Here is a 24,291-nt window from a genome sequence, read left to right as displayed (position 1 = left end):
ATTGTCTTTATAAACTGTTATGCCAATTGAGCTAGATGTTCCCCGAGACCATGGTCCCCACAGCCCTCCGCCCAGGAATTCAGTCCCTCAGGGAGTTTGGATGTGTCTATGGAACTTCCATGACCTTTCCTTGTACAAGTTGTGCTGGCTTCCCCAGTAATGTGTACTGTTTTACCCTTCACCTATCTATTTAGTTCCCCCCACTCCTCCCATCCCTCATAACCAATAAAGATTGTTTCTTTTTGTGTGTAAACTTTTACATGAGTTATACAGTAGAGATCTCATACAATATTCGTCCTTTTGTGATTGACTTGTTTCACTCAGCATGATGTCCTCCACTTTTGTTTCTCTGACTCTCCTGTGCTGAGTTCCTTTGGTTTGTGGATTTTTTCATTTCTTTTGTTTTTGTAGGTTTTGTTTTTACTGAGACTTTGTTTTCCTTCTTTATTTTGATGAGTAGGTTTGTTAACTTTCTTTGTGCTTAGCTTGAAATTTACCCTTATCTTCCTAGATTTGAACCAGTCTATTATTACTTGGTATTGCTTAACTTCCTCTCCATTAGAATGTTCTATATCTATACCGTGTATTCTCTCTTTTATGGTTCTGATGCTATTGTCATTTACAGATTAACCTCTCTGGTTCCCTTTTGTAATTCTTTTGGTTTTACATAGTCATTAAGACTTCATTTCCTAGGTCGGTATCTGGCTAATACAATCCTGTGTCCTATATTCAGCCTGTGGTCTGATACTGTTTGTTCTCAGACTGAAGGACTTCCTTTAATAAGTCTTCTAAGTTTGGTTTGGTTTTTACATAGTCCCTTACTTTCTGTTTATCTGGAAATGACCTGATTTCACCATATCTGAACAAGAGTTTTGCAGGATATATTATTCTTGGCTGGCAATTTTTTTTCTTTCAAGGTTTTATGTATGTCATCCCATTGTCTTCTTGCCTGTATGGTTTCTGGTGAATAATCCGAGCTGTCTTATTGTTTCTCCTCTGTACGTGACTTTGTTTTTCTTGAGCTGCTCTTTGGATTCTTTGTCTTTGGTTTTAGCGAGTGTGATCATGATATGTCTTGGTGATTTTTTTGGGGGTCTATCCTATACGGGGTTTGTTTTCTTGGATGGTCAGCTTTTCATCTTTCACGGTATTAGGGAAGTTTTTTGTCAGCAATTCTTCAATGATCCTGTGTCTTCTGTTTTATCTCCTTGTTCTGGAACTCCGATCACTCACATATTTTTTGCTTTTGATTGTATCCCACATAATTCTCAGGGTCTCTTCATTTTTCTTCATTCTTTTTTCTGATTTTTCCTCAGAGTTGCATCCAAATGTTAGTCTTCAATTCCATTGATGCTGTCTTCCACTGTTTCAAATCTGCTCCTCAGCCCTTCTATGACACTGTCCATTTCTGAAATCTTATCACTTGGATTTCTAATTGTTGTTTTTGTATAATTTCTAGTTGTGAATTTATTTTGACATTTTGTTCCTGCATTATTTTCCTGAATTATTCCATTTTTTGGTCTGTATTTTCCAAGAATTTGTCTGCCTTTTCCATGAAATTCTCTATTTTTCCCTCATTTTTGTCTGCTTTTTGCTTCAACTCTTGGATAATTCTCAGTATTAGAGATTTGAATTCCCTATCAGGTAGTTCTAGTGCTTTTTCTTCTACTGGAAAGTCATCTGGTGTTTTATTTTGGACGCCTACTGGAACCATCCTGTCCTGTTTTTGTAAATGTTTTGATACTGTCTGCTGTCTTCCGGGCATTCAGTAGTTATTTTTCTCGTTTATTGATTGTAGATGTTTGTTTCATCCTTTTTGTTTTTGTTTTTTAATTTGGCTATGTCTGAGCAGGCGGGCTGTGTGTTCTTTGTTTGCTCGTCTGTGGGCACGATACTTTTCACCTCCTTCTCCAATTGGCAAGGTCAGTCACTCAGATATGGTATAGCAAGGCAGGTCTAGCTGAAGAGGAATTGCTGGGACAGGTTGTTTGTGGCACTAACTACAGCTACCAGGGTGGGTCAGTAATCAGTGCAGGGCAGGTTCCGGTAGGCCGTGCCTGTGCTGCTTGGTGGTGTGATGTTAGGTGCACAGTGCAGGTAGGCAGGATGGAGGGGGGAGATTGTGATGTGTGGAGCTAAGATGGGTATGGGAGAGAGGAACAGGAGCCAAAAACATACAAAAAAGAGTGCTAGGGGAGCTTGCCGTTGGAGTGGAGAGATGAAAGACTATGAAATGGAGAAAAACAAAAAGGGGAAGAAGAAAAAAAAGAAAAGAAAATAATGAGTAAATAAAAATTAGAAAGAAAAAAAGAACAGCAAAGCTCCCAAAGATCCCACCAGTACAGCTACGAGGTCTGCGGAAGTTGTTCCCAGGTGTGGAAGTACAGCCTGGCTAGATGGCATAGAGGTATTCCGTGCCAGGTATCCAGGGGACAGGAAGAGAAGGACGGTATAGAGAGAAGAGAACCTGAGTAATGAAGAGAGACGAAAAGGGAAGAGGGAAAAGAAGACAAAATAAATTTTTTAAAAAAAGAACAAGAAAACCCCCCCAAAAAACAGAAAAAAAAAAAAAAAAACCCACAAAAAAAGAAATGCGCCCAGGGATCCCTCTGTGCGTCTGCGCAAGCTGAGGAGGTAGGTCTCAAGCCGCGCAGCAACGCCTGGCCAGAACGGGCTCCCAACTCTAGAAAAGAAAAAGAAAACAAAGAAAGATTTGAAAACAAACAAACAAAAGGCCCTGGGATCCCATCAGCATGGCAGCATGGACCGGGAAGCAGTTCCACACTCGAACGGAGCTCCATAGCCCCTCAGGAAGAAGCAAAGATGGCGCACAGAGCCTGGTATTTGAGCAAAAGGAGGAGGAGGTGGTGATAGGTAAGGAAGAAATCCAAAGAAGTGGAAAAAAGCAACACCAGCAGCCAACAAATGGCACTCAGGGAGTTGGCCAGTGCGGGTGGATGGAATCCAAGCAGCCAATGCTTCCTGGCCAAGAGACTGGGGCCATGGGAAGCAGAGGAGGCCGAGCGGGGGTGAAGAAGGGTGGGGGGTGGGAAAGCGTATATCGTTAGTTACCCATTGTTCTGTCTCCTGCTGGAAGCTCCGTGAAGCAGCTTTCTTGTACCCCGATTTGTGGTCTTTGATAGGAATCCAAGATGGCAGATCCCTGCTGCATTAGCTGATAGGGGACCTCTCCATGTATGTCTCCTCGCTCTCTGTTCTCTGCCAGTTTCTTATTCCATTTGGTGCTTCGCTGAGTTATCTCTTCATTTGATGTTTAGGATTTCAGGACTGCTGTTTCCTCTGTTTGGCTTGGTTTTTCAGATCCTTGCTGTGGAGGGACAGCTTGGTGCCTCTGCCGCGTTCCATTTCATTTTTAATGATTTCCAATTTTCCTAGATTCACACTTCGTACATTCCACATTCTGACTATTAATGGATGTTTGCAGCTGTTTCTTCTTATTTTGAGTCGTGCCACAAGAGCAAATGAAGGTCCCTAAAGCTTGACTCCATCCACATCATTAAGGTCGACTCTACTTTGAGGAGGCAGCTCCTCCCCAGGTGTCTTTTGAGTGGCTTCCAACCAGAGGGGCTCATCTTCCAGCACTGTATCAGACAATGTTCTGCTACTATTCATAAGGTTTTCACTGGCTAATTCTTTTCAGAAGTAGACTGCCGGGTCCTTCTTCCTAGTCTGTCTTAGTTTGGAAGTTCAGCTGAAACCTGTCCACCATGGGTAACCCTGCTGTTATCTGAGTACCAGTGGCATAGCTCCCAGTATCACAGCAATACGCAAGCCCCCACAGTACGACAAACTGACAGACACGTGGGGGATATAATTGTCTACTATTTTGTAATATGATGTGATTTCCCTATGTGTTGTATATTCTAGCACTATGATGTAATAAGATGGATTAGTGGCAGTTATATTGATGAGGTCTACAAGATTAGATAGTGCCTTAAGCCGTCTTTTAAGATACAAAAGAGAGAAGCGAGCAGAGAGACAGGGGGACCTCATACCACCAAGAAAGCAGTGCCAGAAGCAGAGTGCATCCTTTGGACCTGAGGTTCTTGCGCTGAGATGCTCCCAGACCAAGGGAAGACTGAAGACAAGGATCTTCCTCCAGAGCCGACAGAGAAAGCCTTTCCCTGAAGCTGACTCCCTGAATTTCAGCTTATAGCCTACTAGACTGTGAGAGAATAAACCTCTCTTACTTCTCTTTGTTAAAACCATCCACCTGTGGTATTTCTGTTACAGCAGCACTAGATGACCAAGACACTCATTAACAACCTGTGATACGCAGATGACACAACCTTGCTTGCTGAAAGTGAAGAGAACCTGAAGCACTTACTGAAGACCACAGCCTTCAGTACGGATTACACCTCAACATAAAGAAAACAGAAATCCTCACACGTGGACCAATAAGCAATGTCATGATAAATGGAGAAAAAACTGACGTTATCAAGGATTTCATTTTATTTGGATCAACAATCAACGCCAATGGAAGCAGCAGTCAGGAAATCAAATGACATACCACATTTGGCAAATTGCTGCAAAAGACCTCTCTAAAGTGTTAAAAAGAAGGATGTCACTTTGAGGACTAAGGTGCGCCTGACCCAAGCCATGGTATTTTCATTCACCTCGCAGGCAAGTGAAAGATGGACAATGAATAAAGAAGGCTGAAGAAGAGTTGATGTCTTTGAATTATGGGGTTGGTGAAGAATACTGAATATACCACGGACTGCCAGAAGAACGAACAAGTCTGTCTTGGAAGAAATACAGCCAGAGTGCTCCTTGGAAGCGATGATGGCGAGACTTCATCTCACATACTTTGGACGTGTTATCAAGAGGGACCAGCCCCTAGAGAAGGACATCATGCTTCATAAAGTGGAGGGTCAAAAAAAAGAGGAAGAGCTTTGCAGAGGTGGACTGAGACAGTGGTGCAACAATAGGTTCAAACATAACGACGACTGTGAGGATGGCACAGGACCGGGCAGTGCTTCGTTCTGTTGTACTTAGGGTTGCTATGAGTCGGAACTGACTCGACAGCACCTAACAACAACAACACCAGTTTTAGCACAGATAGGTGAAAGGACAAATACTTAGACTAGGGAAACATCCTTCTCACACCATCTGAAAGCCTCAAGGGAAAACCATCCCTCCAAAAAGGATGGATCAGGAGACCCCACACATCATCAGCTGCACTTACTATCCTCTGCTTCATTTCACTGGTGAATTCATAAGAGGACCAAGCCCCATACAGGACCCCATTAACAGACAGTGCCTTCTGCTACTAACTCTCTCCCATTTTCTACCACATCACACAGTTTGAGACATGGAGCTCTGGTTTTAGATCTGCATAGAAAAGCTCCAGTACCTGGAGGAAGCCAAGAAAACTGTTTGCCGGGATGGGACAAGGATGGCTCTGGCGGATATGGGGCTTGGTCTCCTCAGCCAGAGCCGCTCCGTCTTCAGACTGTGGTCAGAAGGTTCTGTCATTTAACCCAGAGAACCAAGCCCCAGGATGGGGATGTTTAAGGAAAGTGACCCCAGGAATTCAAGGCTTGAAAATCCACGTATGTGTAGAGGAAGGGCCCAGTGACAGGGGAGCAGGGCCTCAGGATGCCTCTTAGGGCTCAGTCCCTTGGCCTCCTCTGCCACCTTTTTACTTCACTGAGGAACCTTAGGGACCGGAGTACACAGTCCCCCAACAATTCACATCTAGCCTCACCCCTTATAGTAACAATACCCCAGTTCTCTGTAGTACGCACCATTTCCTGGCTCCAGCTTCTGGAAGTCTAAATGAACGTGCTCTCTAAGCCCAAGAAGCCTCTTCAGGAAGAGGGACAGCAGTAGAAGCGGAGCCACTAGGTGGTCTGGAGGCAGAAGAATGATGTTTGGTCCACAGAGCCAGTCAGAGCAGCTGAAATCCTTACTTGTGATCGCATAGATGGTCGCCGTCGGTCCTCAGCTGCCTAGACTGGACTATCTCTCCCTGCACCACACATGGGACCTGAAATGAAGTAGCAGATAGTGTTGAGTAAGGAGTGACGGGTTCCTGGACTTCGGTTCTTTCCCTGGGCAGGGGTTCCCCCAGGCTCAAGGCCATGCTGCACTCTGAGGACATCTGCATTTAGGGCAGATCCTGCTCCAGCCTTCCAGAGCACACACTTGCATTCTTCATGCAGCTCTACAAGGCGCTTCCTCTGGCAACGTGACAGAGGGAGGAGCTTCCTCATCCCAGAGCATGAGAGGCATCCAGGCCTGCCCAGGCTGGAGAACCTGAACCCGGCTTCCTTCAGGGTGTCAGGGCTCCAAGGCTTAGGTTGAGGGTTCACCTATGAGGTTAAGGGTTTGCTTCTGTAGAACCCACACACTTTTATTTGGTATCAACACGGGTGAATTTTCAAGAACATATATTTCAAGTTCAGTCAATGAACTCATCACGCATCAATGATTTTTAATTATGTACAGCTGAAAGTCTTCTGTTGTGCTTTTTTTAAAACTTTCATTTCACATAAAGTGATAATCATGAGGCACGTGCCTCTTAGCTCAAGTAGATACAAGACACTAAATGGGCAGCTTCTGTCCGGAGAAAAGATGGCAAGGCAGAGAGGGTTAGGAGCTGGTTGAAAATGGACACGGGGAATCGCGTGGAAAGGAGGAGTGTGCTGTCACAGTATGGGGAGAGCAATTAGGGTCACATAACAATGTATGTATAAATTTTTGTACGGGACACTAACTTGAAACGTAAACTTCATTTAAACTACAATAAAAAAATTAAAAAAAAACAACAACTTTCATTTCATTTATACCATGGCAATATGTGATCAAGGAGCCCTGGTGGCCCAGTGGTTAAGCACTCAGCTGTTAACCAAAAGGTCTAGTTTGAACCCACCAGCCACTCCACGGGAGAAAGAGGTGGCAGTTGGCTCCCATGAAGATTACAGCATTGGAAATCCTATGGGGCAGTTCTACTCTGTCCTATAGAGTTGCTAAGAGTTGGAATTGACTCGATGGCAACGGGTTTTTGTTGCTGAACATGTGATCAGTATTCTTCCTGTTGTTTTTCCAACTAACATTTCTTTCCTCCCCTTGAGTTTAGGTTTTTTTTCCTTCACTCTCTGGTCATGACACCACCAGTCCCCAAGCTGTCCAGAAATCTGGGAGAATTCCTGAACACGTTCTCTTTCAATCTTACAATAATCAGTCAACCAGTAAATCAGAAATCATTGTTTTCTCTAAAGAGCAGTCCCCTACGTCTGTTCCCGTTTCTTTCCCCCCCACTATCCCACCCAGCCGACTCCTACTCTTTTTTTTCCCTTGGTCTCAGTGTAAATGTTTTCTCTCTCTCACATGATCTGTACACCGGCAGCTCTTCTTCAAACATTATCCTTCCTTTTGTTAATTTCTGTAACAGCATTCTCTACTTCTAATTCACATCCTATTTCTATAATTGTTATTTTCAGCATAAACTGGGAGCTTATTAGAAAATCTCAAGCCCACCCCAAGATAAAAATCCACACTCTCACAAGACCCCAGGGGTATCTACATCCAAGCACTCACTGCTCTGCTCTACAGCCTGTAACTGAGGGAACATTCTATCACGTATGCCTTGTCCCAGCCCACCCACCAGCCTGTCCATGCCCCCCCATTCCTTGGCATTGGTGGCCCAACCAGGCCCTGCTCGCCCCTCCCAGCCTCCAGCCTGTGCTGGGATTATCACCCGAAGGTAGATGCCACCCCAGTGCCCCCCCACCCGGGGCTGAAGCACGCTGGCCAGGGTGTGTGGAGAAAGGCCTTGGGGGGTGGGGGGATGGGCGCACCCCTGGCCCTCTCCGAACTAGAGTTCAGGTTACCAGTGAAACTCATCACAAAGGTGGACACACAGACACCAAAGACAAAGCAACAATCCCTGGAGGAGCCTGGGCCAGGACAGAGCCATCTCATAACTGGGCTCTGAGGGCTGCCTCCTTCCTGCTCTCCCCAGCTCATGGGTCTGAGGGTGTGTGATATCTAGGCCTTCCTGGAAAGACTGGGAGCTGGCCCCTGCAGCCCAGGGATGGCCGGGGCTAGGTGGAGAGGGGGTGCCAAAGGCCAAGGCGAGGGCAGAGGCTGCAAGGCACCTGGGAAACATCCAGGAAAGAGGGGCCGTATCAGCTACTCCCCCATCTTGGCTGGAGCCTGGGATCTAAGCCTGTGAAGAGAGGCTGACAGGCGACAGACGGTACACGCTGGGGGAAGAGGGGACTGACCTGGGCTCCGGGGTGCCCATCATGGCCTCCCTCTCCTAGTGGGAGGGGAAGATACCAGTGCCCAGTTCTCATATCCGTGCTGGAAACTGTGGATCATGCCCTAACAGGAGCCTGGAGAGAGGGGGCAAACAAAAGGAGTGTGGTGGGGAAGGCTGTGCTGGAGGACAGGAGGGGGTCATTGGGCAGGGAGGGCTGGCTGGAGATCCTTGGCGCTGCCCCTCTCCCACACTCGGAGCAGCTGAGGGCTGGGAGGCCTGAGGAGGCCGTGACAGGATAGAGGGGGGCAGCTGAGAGCCCATCGCAAACTAATCTGCAAAGCCCAGGCTACTGGAGAAGTGCACACCTGTTTAGACCCCTTCCTTGCCTCGCACCACCATCAGGAGTGTTCTCCTCATGAAGCTCACCACTCCCCCAGCCCCCAAGGCCAGGCTTCAGTCTCAGGGCCCTGAGGCAGGCAGGGCGCAGAGGGAGCTGGACCTCCAGGCCCCACCTTGGCCAGCCCTCTTTCTCGGAAGCTTGGTTCATTTCTAACTCATTCCAGAAAAGTGATGTCTCGACGAAAATTCCAGAGCAACAAAAAATTGGTAGTAGCTACAAAAGCCACCTCTCATTACCCAAGATACGCACAAAAGGAGAATATGTCAATGGTATTTACAGAAATGATCCCCAGCGGTATCAAATGGCAAACCCCTTAAGTGACACCCACTGGGACTTAAGTACAGCTTTTAAAAAGAAGGACTGACTTCTGTTGTTTATAAACTTGGAACAAACTAGGTGACTTCAACAGTACCAGAAGATTCCAACTCCTCATGAATTTCTACTGCTGTCTTGGAAGGGAAGTGGAGGAAATTCTGCAAGTCCTGTCCAGCATCCCATCTGACAGACCCTCTCCTAAGGTCGTGCATGCCCTAGTCTGAGGGCGGTGGCTCAGTATGGGGGTAAGAGACTCTCCATCTGGCAGGGGGAGGGCAGACAGGGCAGGACTCTAGACTGAAGGGGACAGTCCTCTGGTATCCAAAACCCAATCAGAGGGAGGGGAGGTTGGGAGTTGGCTGGGTTCCTGGCTGTTCAGGGAGCAAAAAAACAACGAATCAAAGTTAGACTCCATGGAGAACTTCCAGCCAAACTATGTTGTTGTTGTTAGGTGCCCTCGAGTTAGTTCAGAATCATAGCTAACCCATGTAAAACGGAACAAAACACTGCCCAGTCCTGTACCATCCTCACAATTGTTATGTTTGAGTCCACTGTTGCAGCCACTGTGTCAATCCATCTCATTGAGGGTCTTCCTCTTTTCTGCTGACCCTCTACTTAACCAAGCATGATATCCTTCTTCAGTGACTGGTCCCTCCTGATAACATGTCCAAAGTACGTGAGATGAAGCCTTGCCATCCTTGCTTCTAAGGAGCATTCTGACTGTACTTCTTTCAAAAGAGATTTGTTCGTTCATCCGTCACTCCACGGTATATTCAGTATTCTTCATCAACACTATAATTAAAAGGCATCAATTCTTCAGTCTTTCTTATTCATTGTCCAGCTTTCAAATGCATATGAGGTGAATGAAAACACCATGGCCTGAGTCAGATGCACCCTAATCCTCAAAGTGGTATCTTTGCTTATTAATACTTTGAAGAGGTCATTTGCAGCAGATGTGCCTAATGCAAAGCATCGTTTGATTTCTTCCACGGGTGTTGATGGTGGATCCAAGTAAAATGCCATCCTTGACAACTTCAATCTTTTCTCTATTTATCATGATGTTGCTTATTGGTCCAGTGGTGAGGATTTTTATTTTCTTAATGTTCATATGTAATCCATACTGAAAGCTGTGGCGTTTGATCTCCATCAGTAAGTGCTTCACGTCCCCTTCACTTTCAGCAAGCAAGGTTGAGTCATCTGCATAACACAGGTTGTTAATCAGTCTTCCTCCAATCCTGATGCCCCGCTCTTCTTCAGAGTCCAGCTTCTCGGATTATTTGCTCAGCATACAGATTGAATAAGTATGGTGAAAGGATATAACCCTGACATACACCTTTCCTGAATTTAAACCACGCAGCATTCCCTTGTTTTTTCCGAATGAAAAAGAGCACAATTAAGTGCTCCAGAATTCCCATTCTTCACAATGTTATCCATAATTTGTTATGATACACACAGTTGAATGCATTTACATAGTCAATAAAATACAGGTAAACATCTTTCTGGTATTCTGTACTTTCAGCCAAGATCCATGTGACATCAGCAATGATATCCCTCATTCCACATCCTCTTCTGAATCCAGCCTGAATTTCTGGCAGTTCCCTGTCAACATACTGCTGCAGCCACTTCTGAATGATCCTTAGCAAAATTTTACTTGTATGATATTAATGATACTGTTCGATAATTTCCACATTCGGTTGGATCACCTTTCTTGGAAACAGGCATAAATATGGATCTCTTCCAGGCAGTTGGTCAGGTAGCTGTCTTCCAAATTTCTTGGCATAGGCAAGTGAGCAATTCCAGCGCTACATCTGTTTGTTGAAACATCTCAGTTGGTATTCTATCAATTCCTGGAGCCTTGTTTTTTACCAATGTCTTCAGTGCAGCTTGGACTTCTTCCTTCAGTACCATCAGTTCTTGATCATATGCTACCTCCTGAAATGACTGAACATTGATCAATTCTTTTTGGTACAGTGACTATGTGTATTCCTTCCATCTTCTTTGGCTGCTTCCTGTGTCATTCAGTATTATTCCCATAGACTCCTTCAATGTTGCAACTCAAGGCTTGAATTTTTTTTTCAGTTCTTTCAGCTTGAGAAATGTCAAGTGCGTTCTTCCTTTCTGGTTTCTAACTCCAGGTCTTTGCACATGTCATTATAATACTTTACTTTGTCTTCTCCAGCTGCCCTTTGAAATCTCCTGCTCAGCTCTTTTACGTCATCATGTTTTCCTTTCACTTTAGCTACTCGACATTCAAGGGCAAGTTTCAGAGTCTCTTCTGACACCCATTTTGCTCTTTTCTTTCTTTTATGTCTTTTTAATGACCTCTTAATGACCATTTCCTTCATGTAACATGTCTTTGATGTCATTCCACAACTCATCTGATCTTCGGTCATTAGTGTTCAACTTCTCAAATCTGTCCTTGAGATGGTCTCTGAATTTAGGTGGGATATATTCAAGGTCGTACTTTGGCTCTTGTGGACTTGTTTTAATTTTCTTTAGCTTCAACTTGAACTTGCATATGAGCAATTGATTATCCGTTCCGCAGTCAGACCCTGGCCTTATTCTGACTGATGATATTGAGCTTTTCCATCGTCTCTTTCCACAGATGTAGTCGATTTGATTCCTGTGTATTCCATCGGGTGACGCCCAGGTGTATAGTCGTCACTTATGTTGCTGAAAAAAGGTATTTGTGATGAAGAAGTCACTGGTCTTCCAAAATTCTATCATGCCATCTCTGGCATTGTTTCTATCACCAAGACCATATTTTCAAACTACAGATCCTTCTTCTTTGTTTTCTTTGGCATTCCAATCACCAGTAACTGTCAATGCATCTTGATTACATGTTTGATCAATTTCAGACAGCAGAAGTTGGGAAAAATCTTCAATTTCTCCATCTTTGGTCTTAGTGGTTGGGGTATAAATTTGAATAATAGCGTATTAACTGGTGTTCCTTGTAAGCATATGGATATCATCCCATCACTGACAACACTGTACTTTAGAATAGATCTTGAAATGTTCTTTTTGACAATGAATGCAATGCCACTGCTCTTGAATTTGTCATTCCCGGCATAGTAGACCATGATTGTCCAATTCAAAATGGCCAATACCAGTCCATTTCAGCTCACTAATGCCTAGGATACCGATGTTTATGCATTCCGTTTCATTTTGGGCATTTTCTAATTTTCATAGAGTTATACTTTGTCCATTCAACGTTCCTATTAGTAATGGATGTTTGCAGCTGTTTCTTCTCATTTTGAAGGCAAACTATAAGACTGCCTAAAGCTGAAGATTCTTGCAGCTGCAGGCCGGAAGAAATAAGAACGTTTTTATTATTGTTGTTTTAAATTCAAGTCAATGGGCTCAAACACAGTATTGATTGTGAGGGAACATTTACTCTTTCTATAAGGCCAGCAATACCCTGAGACCAAGGCCAGATAAAGATACCACAAAAAGACTACAGACCAATATCGGTTATGAATCTAGATGCAAAAATCCTTAGCAAAATACTAGTAAACTGAGTCTAATGGCATACTAATGGGATTATACACTCCGATGAAGTGGGATTTATCCCAGGAAAGGTTCAATATAAGAAAATTAAACAATGTAACACACCACATTAATGAAACAGAGAAAAATAATCACATGATTATCTCAATCAACACAGAAAAGGCATTTAATAAAACCCAAGACCCTTTCAAGATAAAAACACTCAATAAACTAGACGTAGAAGGGAAATTCCTCAATATGCTAAAAGCCATTTTTTAAAAACCCACAGTTAACATCATACTCAATGGAGAAAGACTGAAATCACTCCCCCTAAGAACAGGACAGACCAGTATGTCCACTTTCACCACTGCTATTCAATACTGTATTGGAAGTTCTAGCCAGAGCAATAAAGTAAGAAAAAGAAATAAAAGGTATCCAAACAGGACAGGGAGAAGTAAAACTATCTCTATTCATAGATGATATGATCCTATATATAGAAGATTCCAAAGAATCCACAAGCACTACAGCTAATAAATGAATTCAGCAAAGTTGTAGGATACAGTTCAATACACAAAACATCAGCTGTGGTTCTATAAACCAGCAATGGACATCTTAAAAAGGAAATTAAGAAAACCCTTCCATTTTCAATAGTATCTAACAGAAAACATCTTGGTAAAATTTTATCAAGGGGGGTGAAAGACTTGTACACAGAAAACTATAAAACATTATGGAAAGAAATTAAAAAGTTCTAAATAAATGGAAGTCACCTCAGAAAAAAGGCCAGGAGATCTACTTGCAAAAGGTCCAGGTATTGAAAGCCCTATAGAGTGCAGTTCTACCCTGAAACACGTGGGGTCGCCACAAGTCGGAGTCAACTCAAAGGCAACCTTTTTTTAGTTTAAATAAATGGGAAAATATCCTGTGTTCATGGATTGGAAAACTTAATACCGTTAAGGTGTCAACAGCACCCAAAGTGATCTACTGATTCATTGCCAATCCCTATCAAAATTCTAACAGCCATTTTGAGAGAAATGGAAAAGCAAACCCTGAAATTCACAAGGAATTGCAAGAGGACGCAAATTAATCCAAAGCAATGTTAAAAAGAGAAAAAAGTAGAACTCACATATCCCTATTAAAAAAATTTACGGTAAAGCTACAATGATCCAAACAGTCTGGTTCTGGTATAAGGATAGTTATACAGACTAATGGAATAGAATTGAGAGTCCAGAATGACATTTTCTGCAAAGGTGAAAAATCCATTCAATGTGAAAAAAAAATTCTCTTCAACAAATGGGGCTGGAAATTCTGCGTCTCCACATGCAAAAGAATGAAGTTGGACTCATACATTATACCATACGTGCAAAATAACTCAGAATAGATTAATGACCATACATAAACTAAAACTATAAAACTTTTATGGTAAAAACATATGGTAGTGCTTCAGGACCTAGTTTTTGACAATAGATTCTTAGATGTGACATCAAAATCATGAGCAACAGAAGACAAAACAGATACATTAGACTTCATCAAAATTAAAAACTTTTGTGCATCCAAGACTTTATCAAGAAAGTGAAGATACAACCTACAAACTGGAAAAAATATTTATGAAACATGTATGAGATAAGGATTTAATACCCAGAGTATATAAATAATTCCTACAACTCAATAACAAAAAGATAAACAACCCAATAAAAAATGGGCGAAGGACCTGAATAGACATCTCTCCAAAACAGACAGACAAATGGCCAAAAAGCACGAGATGATATTCAATGTCATTAGTGACCAGGGAAATGCAAATCAAAACAAAACTGAGATGCCACTTCACACCAACTATGATGGCTATTATTAATGGTAGCAATTTACAGTGGTACTGCCTCTATGGAAAACATTCATGGTTCAGTGGTAGAATTCTCACCTGCCATACAGGAGACCTGGCTTTGATTCCCAGCCAACACACCTCACATGTAACCACCACGTGTCTGTCAGTGGGGGCTTGTGTGACACTGTGATGCTGAACAGGTTTCAGCGGAGCTTTCAGACTACGACAGACCAGGAAGAACAGCCTGGTGATGTACTTGTGAAAATCAGCCAATGAAAATCCTATGAACCACAATGGTCCGTTTCATTCCACAGTACATGGGATAACCATAAGTCAGGGCCAACTCAAAAGCAGCCAACAATAACAACATAACATACAAAGGGAAGCAGAGTATGTCTATTTGGGTATTAGACTATATTATAAAGAATCAATTCTGTTGAAAATGAAAATTACACATATTTCTATGACGTATTATTATATAAACAAAGTGAACAGTGGTCAACAGTACCACAAATTGTGGAGAGTAACGGTGATATAGCCCCTAGGTGTGAGTCTTTCAGGATGTTTTTCTAAGGCACTAAATGACAGGCTATGTCCAGAATCTCTCAACACAGAATAACAATCTCATTGTTCTGGTAGGAATGTTTTTGTCTGTGAGTGACAAAACACCTAGAAACTGAAACAAGAATTTTATCAGTTTTTCTTGTATGACAACAGCAAGTCCAGAGATGACAGTGCAGGATGTGACAGGTGCTCTGTGAAGTCATCAGTGACCCAGACTCCTTCTTCCTGCCTGCTCTACCTCCATTACCACGCACCTGCACGCTCATCACGGCAAGCTGGCTGCTGAATGAGAAAGAACAAGACTGAAGGATGAGGGAGAAAGCCTGTTTTTTTCCTTCTTAGGCTTTGCATTGTTTACATGGGGAAGTATAAGACCCAGTGACTTTGTCTATGTTATGGCAAGTTCTATGTCAAATAGCCACCCTTATTATAATGGAAAATGAAGACACTGACTGTTCAGTGGCAAAATTCTCTCCTCCCACTCTGAGGACTAAGGTGTGCCTGACCCAAGCCATGGTATTTTCAATCACTTCATATGCATGCGATAGCCGGACAATGAATAAGGAAGACTGAAGAAGTACGGATACTTTTGAATCATGGTGTTGGCAAAGAATGCTGAACATACCCTGGACTGCCAGAAGAACAAACAAATCTGTCTTGGAAGAAGTACAGCTAGAATGTTCCTTAGAAGCAAGGATGGCGAGACTTCATCTCTCATGCTTTGGACATGTTATCAGGAAGGACCAGTCCCTGCAGAAGGCCATCATGCTTGGTAAAGCAGAAAAAACTCAAAAAGCTCATTGCCACTGAGTCGATTCTGACTCATAGTGACCCTACAGGACAGAGCAGAACTGCCCCATAGAGTTTCCAAGGAGTGGCTGGTGGATTCGAACTGTTGAGTTTCTAGTTAGCAGCTGAACTCTTAATCACTCTGCCCATCAGGCTCAATAAAGTAGAGGGTCAGTAAAAAATAAAACAACAAGGTGGACTGACACAGTGGCTGCAACAATGGGCTCAAGCATAACAACGATTGTGAGGATGGCGCAGGACTGGGCAGTGTTTTGTTCTGTTGTACGTGGAGTTGCTATGAGGCGGAGCCGACTCGGCAGCACCTAACAACGACAACCACAACAACCCATGCGGGAAACCTGGTTTCAATTCTAGACCAGTGCACCTCATGCGCAGCCACCGCGCAGCCACCACCCGTCTGTTCAGCGGGGATTTGCATGTTGCTATGATGCTGATCAAGTTTCAGCAGAGCTTCCAGACTAAGACAAAGTAAGGCCTGGTGATCCTACTTCCAGATTTAAAAAATGGCCAAGGGACTTAAATAGACATTTCTCCAAAAAAGATAACCAGATGCCTAACAAGTACATTAAAAGATGCTCAGTGTCATCTAGTCACTAGGGAAATGCAAATCAAGACCATGTGAGATACCACTTCACACACACTAAAACCAAAAAACCAAACCCACTGCCATCGAGTTGATACTGACTTATTGTGACCCCATAGGGTTTCTAAGGCTGTAAATCTTTATGGAAGCAGACTGCCACATCTTTCTCCCACAGTCACTGGTGGTTTTGAACTGCCAATTTTTCTGTTAGCAGGTGAGTGCTTTAACCACTGTGCCAAAAGAACAAGTGTTGGTGAGTATGTAGAGAAACTGGGACCCTCATGCACTGTGGATGGGAATGGAAAACAGTACAACCACTGTGGAAAACAGTTTGGCACTTCTTCAAAAAGGTAAACTTTGAATTAACATACGACTCAGACATTCCACTCCTAGGTGGGCAGTTTGAACCCAACCAAAAGACTTAAAAGCAGGGATTCAAAAAGATATTTGTATACCAATGTTCATCGCCACATTATTTACAATAGCCAAAAGGTAGAGAAACAACTCAAGTGTTCATCAACAGATGAATGGATAAAAAACAAACAAAAAAAAAACACACATCCATGAAATAGTATTCATTTGTAAAAGAGAAATTCTGTTCATGCTTCAGCATGGATGAACCTTGAAAACATCATCCTAAGTGAAATCGATGAAACAGATTATTAGACACAACTTACATGAAATACGTAGAATAGGGAAAAGCATAGAGATCAAAGTTTATTAGTGGCTACCAGGGACTCAGGGGAGGGGGGAGTTGGGAGTTACTGCTTCAGGGTACCGAGTTTCTATTTGGAATAATGAAAAAGTTTTGGAATTAGATGGTGGAGATGGTTACACAACCTTGTTAATGTATTTAATGTCACTGAACTGTATAGTTAAACATGGTGATAATGTCAGGGGACATCTAGGTCAACTGGCATAACAAAGTTCATTAAGAAAATGTTCTGCATGCATCTGGGGTCTTAAAAGCTAGAGAGTGGCCATCTAAGATGTATCAATTGATCCCACCCACCTGGAGCAAGGAGAATGAAGAACACCAAAGACACAAGGAAAATATTAGCCCAAGAGATAGAAAGGGCCACATAAACCAGAGACTCTATCAGCCTGAGATCAGAAGAACTAATGGTGCCCAGCTACCACTAATGACCGCCCTGACAGGGAAAACAACAGAGAGCCCCTGATGGAGCAGGAGAAAAGTGGGGTGCAAAACTCAAATTCTAGTAAAAAGACTAGACTTAATGGTTTGACTGAGACTGGAGGGACCCCAGAAGACATGACCCCAGACTCTCTGTTAGCCCAAAACTGAAACCATTCTTCAGGCCAACTCTTCAGACAAAGATTAGACTGGACTATGTGACATAAAATGATACTTGTGAAGAGTGTGCTTCTTAGCTCAAGAAGATACATGAGACTAAATGGGCAGCTCCTGTCCGGAGGTGAGATGAGAAGACAGAGGGTCCAGAGCTGGTTGAATGGACATGCAAAATCCGGGGTAGAAAGCAGGAGTGTGCCGTCACAGTATAGAGAGAGCAACTAGGGTCACATGACAATCTGTGTATAAATTTTTGTATGAGAAACTAACTTGAATTGCAAACTTTCACTTAAAGCAAAAAAAAAAAAAAAAAAAAACGGTGTAAATGGAAAAAATTTTAGCTACATATATTTTACTACAATACTTTTTTTTTAAAAAAAGATCCACTGCCCTCTTCCTTATGAACACTCAGGGATCATTTTAAAGGTGCAGACCTCTAAGCGCTCTTCTGTGAACTACTAAATCAAAAGCACAGGGAGTAACCACGACACTGGATGTTTGAAATGCTGGCCACAGGTTTTATGCACACTCAAGTTCAGGAACAACCATCAATTCAGGACAGATCACTTGAAGAAACGAGAAGCTAAAAGTCCAGATGTCACATTATGAAACTCTTTATCATTTCCTTAAAGACGAGAACGGAAACTCAGGTAAGAAAGGCAGGGGCTCTCAAGAGACTCACAAGGGAAAATGCAGACATTCAAGGACAGACCCTGCCTTCTCCTACATCACCAGGTCAACCAGGTTCCTGTAGTTCTCCAACATTATGCTCCTTTACAAAGCCCCCTGAGCAGGATACAGGCATCCCACCCCTCCCCCCAACCCCGCTCCTTCTGGGGGAAATTTACAGACAAATCCTTGTATGTCAATGGTAGCTAACATGAAAAACACATTTCTCCAGTGGTCCACAGTGCAGTGTTGGTGGGGCAGTTCTTATTTTCACATAATATGAGGGGAGGCAAGAGGTATCTAAATCAATTTCGACTGAGGTACATGTATGGATGGATCCATACAAGATAATTTTGAACAAGTTATACATCCCTAATTTTAATCCATGATTAAAGCACAGAGACCAAAGTATATTGCTACCAGGGAGTCAGGGGAGGGGAGAAGGAGGAGTTACTGCGTAAGGGGTACTGAGGATATGAGATCCACTGTGGATTTTATATTTGTGTGAACGATAAATATGCAAATTAAAAAAATAATTGAACAAGTGGTTGTCTTTAACCAAGGGATAAATATTATGTTCTATCTTCCATATAACACATAATTTCTCAGATGAACCAGAGCAATAATTCCTCCACTTAAGGATTACAGAGAGTCAATACGAGGCCTGAAGAAAGGTCAGGATCTAACCTTGTGATCATAACCGAAATGATCTCTCACTTGACAGAGAACAAAACTTGCCTTGAGTCAAACATCTTAATAAATGGCAGAATGTGGGTGGTTGGGTTCTACAATTGAATCCAAAGAATCAAAAAGTCAAACAAAATATACACCATTCAAAGGACACTGACAGAGGGTTTCTCAACTGAGAAAACTTGGAACAAGTTAAAAAGAAACAACAAAGAATTAGTTAAACAGTTATTATATATGCACACAGAGAAGCATATACATAATTAGTGACTATTTTTATTATAATTAACATGATGTTGTTGTTAGGTGCAGTTAATTCTGATTCATGGCGACCCCATGTGACAGAGTAGAACTGCCCCATAGGTTTTGCAGGCTGTAATCTTTACGGAAGCAGATGGCCACGTCTTTCTCCCACAGAGCAGCTGTGTGGGTTAAACCGCTGACCTTTTGGTTAGCAGTTGTGTGCTTCACCATTCCACAACCAGGGCTTCTTATTAACACAATAGTGTAAAAATATTTAAGGTCAGGGGAAAAATATGTAAAACTTATCTATGAAATGATAAAATGTCTTTTATAGAAACCTATGGTGCATGCTGAAGGCATGCGGAAAAGCTGAGAATACCAGAAAGATGTTTACCTGTGTTTTATTGACCATGCAAAGACATTTGACTGTAGTTTACAACAAATTATGGATAACATTGCTGAAGAATGTGAATTCTAGAACACTTAACTGTGCTTATGAGGAACCTGTACATAGATCAAGAGGCAGTTGTTCAAAGAGAACAAGGGGATACTGTGTGGTTTAAAGTCAGGAAAGGAGTGCATCAGGGTTATATCCTTTCACCATACCTACTTAATCTGTATGCTGAGCAAATAATTCAAGAAGCTGGACTGTATGAAGAAGAACATGGCATCAGGATTGGAGGAAGACTCATTAACAACCTGCGATACGCAGATGTCACAACTTTGCTTGCTGAAAGTGAAGAGGACTTAAAGCACTTACTGATAAAGATCAAAGACCACAGCCTTCAGTACGGATTCCACCTCAACATAAAGAAAACAAAAATCCTCACAACTGGACCAATAAGCAATATTATGACAAACAGAGAAAATACTGAACTTGTCAAGGATTTCATTTTACTGAGATCCACATTCAGTGCCCATGGAAACAACAGTCAAGAAATCAAACGACACATTGCACTGGGAAAATGTGCTGCAAAGATCTCTTTAAAGTGTTAAAAATCAAAGGTGTCACTTTCAGGACTAACGTGGGTGTGATGGTTAAGGCTGTGTGTCGACTTGGCTGGGGCATGAGTCTCGGTGGTTTGGCAGTTACGATGTACTCTGGCAGTCGTGTGATGCTGTGATCACTTCCAGGAGAGGTTTGATATAATGTGATCATCTCCACCATGGAATTTGCTGTGAGTAGCCAATCAGTTGAAAGGGAGTTTCCTTGGGCGTGTGGCCTACATCAAATATAAGTGGACATTCTGGCAAGGCTTGTGGGGCTTTGCTCACTCTGGATCCTGCAGCTGGCTCTACTCATCTGACCTCCGGTTCTTGGGACTTGAGCTAGCAGTTTACCTGTGGTCTCGCCTGTCGATCTTGGGATTAGCTGATCTTCACAGCCCTGCTCTCTGACCTGCTGATCTTGGGTTCACCAGCCCTGCGGCTAGGTGAATCAGGAGAAGCGTCTATCCTGACCCATGGACTTGGGACATTCCAGCCTCTACAACCACGTAAGCCAATTCCTTGATATAAATCTCTCTCCATATATATTTATATGCTTTACTGGTTTCCCTTCTCTAGAGCACCCAGCCTAAGACAGTGTGCCTGACCCAAGCCATGGTATTTTCAAGGGCCTCAAATGCATGTGAAAGCTGGATAATGAACAAGGAAGACCGAAGAATTGATGCCTTTGCCATTACGTGTTGGTGAAGACTACTGAATATACCATGGACTGCTAAAAGAATGAACAAATCTGTCTTGGAAGAAGTACAGCCAGAACACTCATTAGAAGTGAGGATGGCAAGCCTTTGTCTCACATACTTTGGCTGTGTTATCAGGAGGGATCAGTCCCTGGAGAAGGACATCATGCTTGGCAGAGTAGAGAGTCATCAAAAAAGAGAAAGAGCCTCAACAAGATGGATTTACACAGTGGCTGCAACAATGGGGTCAAGCGCAGAAACGACTGCGAGGATGGTGCAGGACTGGGCAGTGCTTCGTTCTGTGGTACACGGGGTCACCATGAGCTGGAACTGACTCGATGGCATCTAACAACAACAACAACGTGGTACATGCACACCATCCGAATGATTCACCAAAAGGACAGCAGCTGTCTTCGAATGATGAATTTTATGGCTGGATCTTCATTACCATTTTCTGTCTATGTTTTTCAGTATTTAGTACAATGGACATATTTAAATTCTACTCCTGTAGTAAGGAATCTGATCTCACCTAAAGAGAGGGCTACGGCGGCTGGGTGGCACAAACCGTTAGTGCCGGACTACTAGCCAAACCGTTGGTGGTCTGAACGCACCCAGAGAAGCGTCAGAAGACAGGTCTAGCAATCTGCTCCTTAAAAGCCACAACCTTGAAAACTCTGTGGAGCAGTCTGACTGTACACAGTTCTACTCTGTACACCACGAGTCAGAGTGGACTCAATGACAACTAACAGCAACAAAAAGAATTCTGGCCTTGGTCCTGGCTCCCGGGAGGGGACCTCTAAACCCTTGGCATTTCCAGAGTGACAGGACTGATCTGTGATTCGTGGTGGCCCCTGGTCCTCACCTGATAGTTTATACTATAGAGGTGACACAGAGTGGAAGCTGGTCAGGCCAGAAAGACTCACCATGGGATTAGAGAGTTGGGACTTGTGTTCATAGTAGACAAATATGAACCGGTAAATGAGACCCCACGGCAGGAAGAAACACACAGCTGCCCAGAGGGGGTCAGCTGATGAAACCACCTGTGTGGAAGTTAGGTGGGGGTTTCTTTGGTTACAAAGTTGTACTTTAACATTCAACACCCAAAACAATGACTTGTTTATTACCAACAGGTCCTGGAGGGGAGCACACTCAAGGGCCACACACTGAGTTCACATGGGTGCCAAAGAAGGGGAGAATCAAAGAGCGCAGACAGAGCTAGCCTGAGCCTTTAATAGGATCCAAGGGGGCAGTACACTTTATTTCCTGAGCTTAGTGACTACTGGCTACTTTAAAACAAGTTATGGGCACCTGGTCGGGGGAGGTCTACGGATGCAACGTTGGCAGAGGGCATGGGGTCCTTGTCTGGGTTTCCAGGTGTGATGTGTAGGTGGGGAAGGGGAGAGTCAGCAAGGAGAGGAACTTCCCTTGGACTGTTATCTGGGATTTTGCACGGGAGCGTGAGGGTGAGTTGATTAGGAAGTCGAGCAGGTCTGCTCTTTCGAAATAAGTTATGTTTAAGCAGAAGCTGGAAGAAGAGGATGCCGAGGCATTTACAAAATGGAGTTTGGGTTTCTTATGATAGGCCTTTGGGCCCTAAGATACCAGCCTGACTTTGGGGTTGGGGAGGCAAGTGGAGGGCTGGAGTTCAGCCACCTGGGCAATAATTCAATCAATCATGCTTATGTGATAAATATTCAAAAAAATAAAAATAAAAAAAACCCTGGACACTGATGCTTATGTGAGCGTCTTGGCTTAGCAACGATCCATGGGTACTGTCACCACCAACGCCATCGATGCCGTAGGAAACTTGGCATCTGGAACCCTCCTATACGCTGCCCTATGTGTCTCTTCTTTGGCTGGTTCTAATTTCTATGTTTTCCCGGTAAAAATGTGATCATGAGTAAAGAGGTTTCAACGAGGTCTCAGAGTCCTTCTATACGGAACCTGAGGGTGGTTCAGGTAAACTCCCTAGCCTGCAGCTGGTGTCAGAACTCTTGGACTGATTTGGCAGTCTGGAGGATAGTGCCCTTAACCTCGAGTTTGGCTAACTATGGTAGTACTTAATCTTCTTTAAAAAAAAAAAAAAAAAAGAATGAAGTTGTTCCTGGGATATACCGAGGAAATCAACATGACTGCCCATCAGAGCATCCCCACTGCAATGAGAACCTACAGTAAACAAACGGTGCCTTCATTTTCTCTTAAGATCGCAGCCAAGAAAACCCTATGGAACAGTTCTACTCTGCAACACATGGGGTGGCCACGAGACGAAATCAGCTCGATGGCAACTAGCAACAGGGAAAAGGAAACGTGAAGAGAAGACAGTCATGTTTAGTAGGCACATAAACATGTATACTGGAAATATGACTACATAGAAACATACAAAGAGAACTGATTAATCATTAAGCTTGAAGAGAAAACTGAAAACAATTCCCACTGGAATCACCATGTCTGTAATACAATCAAAGGTAAGCATGCTGAGGATCTGGTATATTATCCGAATCAGCGACAAAGCAGCCCCGCTGGGGTAGTGGTGAAACAGCTGCTAAACCAAAGGTCGGCAGTTTGAACTCTAGACCTGGCCATCTGCCCCCATAAAGGTTACAGCCTAGGGGGCAGCTCTACTCTGTCGCATGCTGTCATTGTGCTGAAATCAACCGGAGGGCACCTAACAACAAATTAGTGAACACAAACTGAACCATTATCAAAGACACTTGGATACACTGAACATTCATCCAATATGACCATGTAGTGAATCATAAAGAAAATGTCAGCTAATTTCAAATAAGATGATATCTTACCGTATTTAACAATTCTCCTATTACTGAATATTGTATTGTCTTCAATTAGAAATAACGCTGTGAAACAATCTCAAAAAAAAAACAAAAACCAGGAGATTAGATAGGCCACAGTTCTTGCACAGTGAACTCAAAATGAAAGTAAACAAAAATCAGATAGAGGAAGCAAACAAATCAAAAAGCGAAGATAGTTTATATACTTAGAATCTGATTACAGGAAAAGTTCGTATAATCTATGTGACAACTGGTAAACGACCAATTTAGAGTCACTGTCACCATGAAGAACCAAAGTACTGAAAACCAGGGCATGTGTTCAAGAAGTAATCTTGAAATAAATGTATTTTTGAAAACATACTATTAAAAAATGAAGAAAGAAAAAAAAAAAAACAAAAACCATTGGCCTGGAGTCCATTCCAGTTCCTGGCAACCCCAGGTCTTACAGCCAGTAACTGCTGCACAGATTTCTTGGCTGTAACCTTTACAGAAGCACAGGCCTCTCCTCTGCGGGGCCCTGAGTGGATTCAAACCGCCAACATTTCCTTAGGGAGGTACACCAGCGTGAACCGTTGGGGCACCCAAGGACCTTAAAAAAAAAAAAAAAAAAGGTAGGTGGGCTTGAAAATAAATAAAACGACTGCTCAAATTTGTAAACCAAAAGAGGGAAAAATGAAAACCAAATTTCACATTAAAAAT

General features: G+C 43.0%; 1 protein-coding gene across 2 annotated transcripts in view; it reads right to left on the bottom strand.

Moving 5' to 3' along the window:
• LOC111821852 (zinc finger protein 699-like) overlaps nucleotides 1-23,793 on the bottom strand; it is a 41,923-nt gene extending 18,130 nt beyond the window's left edge. The window contains exons 1-2 of one of the 2 annotated variants that reach the window (XM_023737958.1): nucleotides 23,602-23,793; nucleotides 5,769-6,010 (exon numbers count right to left, since the gene is read on the bottom strand). In XM_023737958.1, the coding sequence (XP_023593726.1) occupies nucleotides 5,769-5,771 (3 nt within the window). In that variant the 5' untranslated portion in view covers nucleotides 5,772-6,010; nucleotides 23,602-23,793. The remainder of the gene's footprint in view (nucleotides 1-5,768; nucleotides 6,011-23,601) is intronic. The other variant, XM_023737959.1, reaches the window with a different exon arrangement.
• Nucleotides 23,794-24,291: the final 498 nt, after the last annotated feature.

This window comes from Trichechus manatus, unplaced genomic scaffold, assembly GCF_000243295.1.
Source record: "Trichechus manatus latirostris isolate Lorelei unplaced genomic scaffold, TriManLat1.0 scaffold00111, whole genome shotgun sequence".
In the NCBI taxonomy this organism is placed as follows: Eukaryota; Metazoa; Chordata; class Mammalia; order Sirenia; family Trichechidae; genus Trichechus; species Trichechus manatus.
Note: the sequence above shows the minus strand (reverse complement) of the source record. Positions and strands in the feature narration are given on the sequence as shown.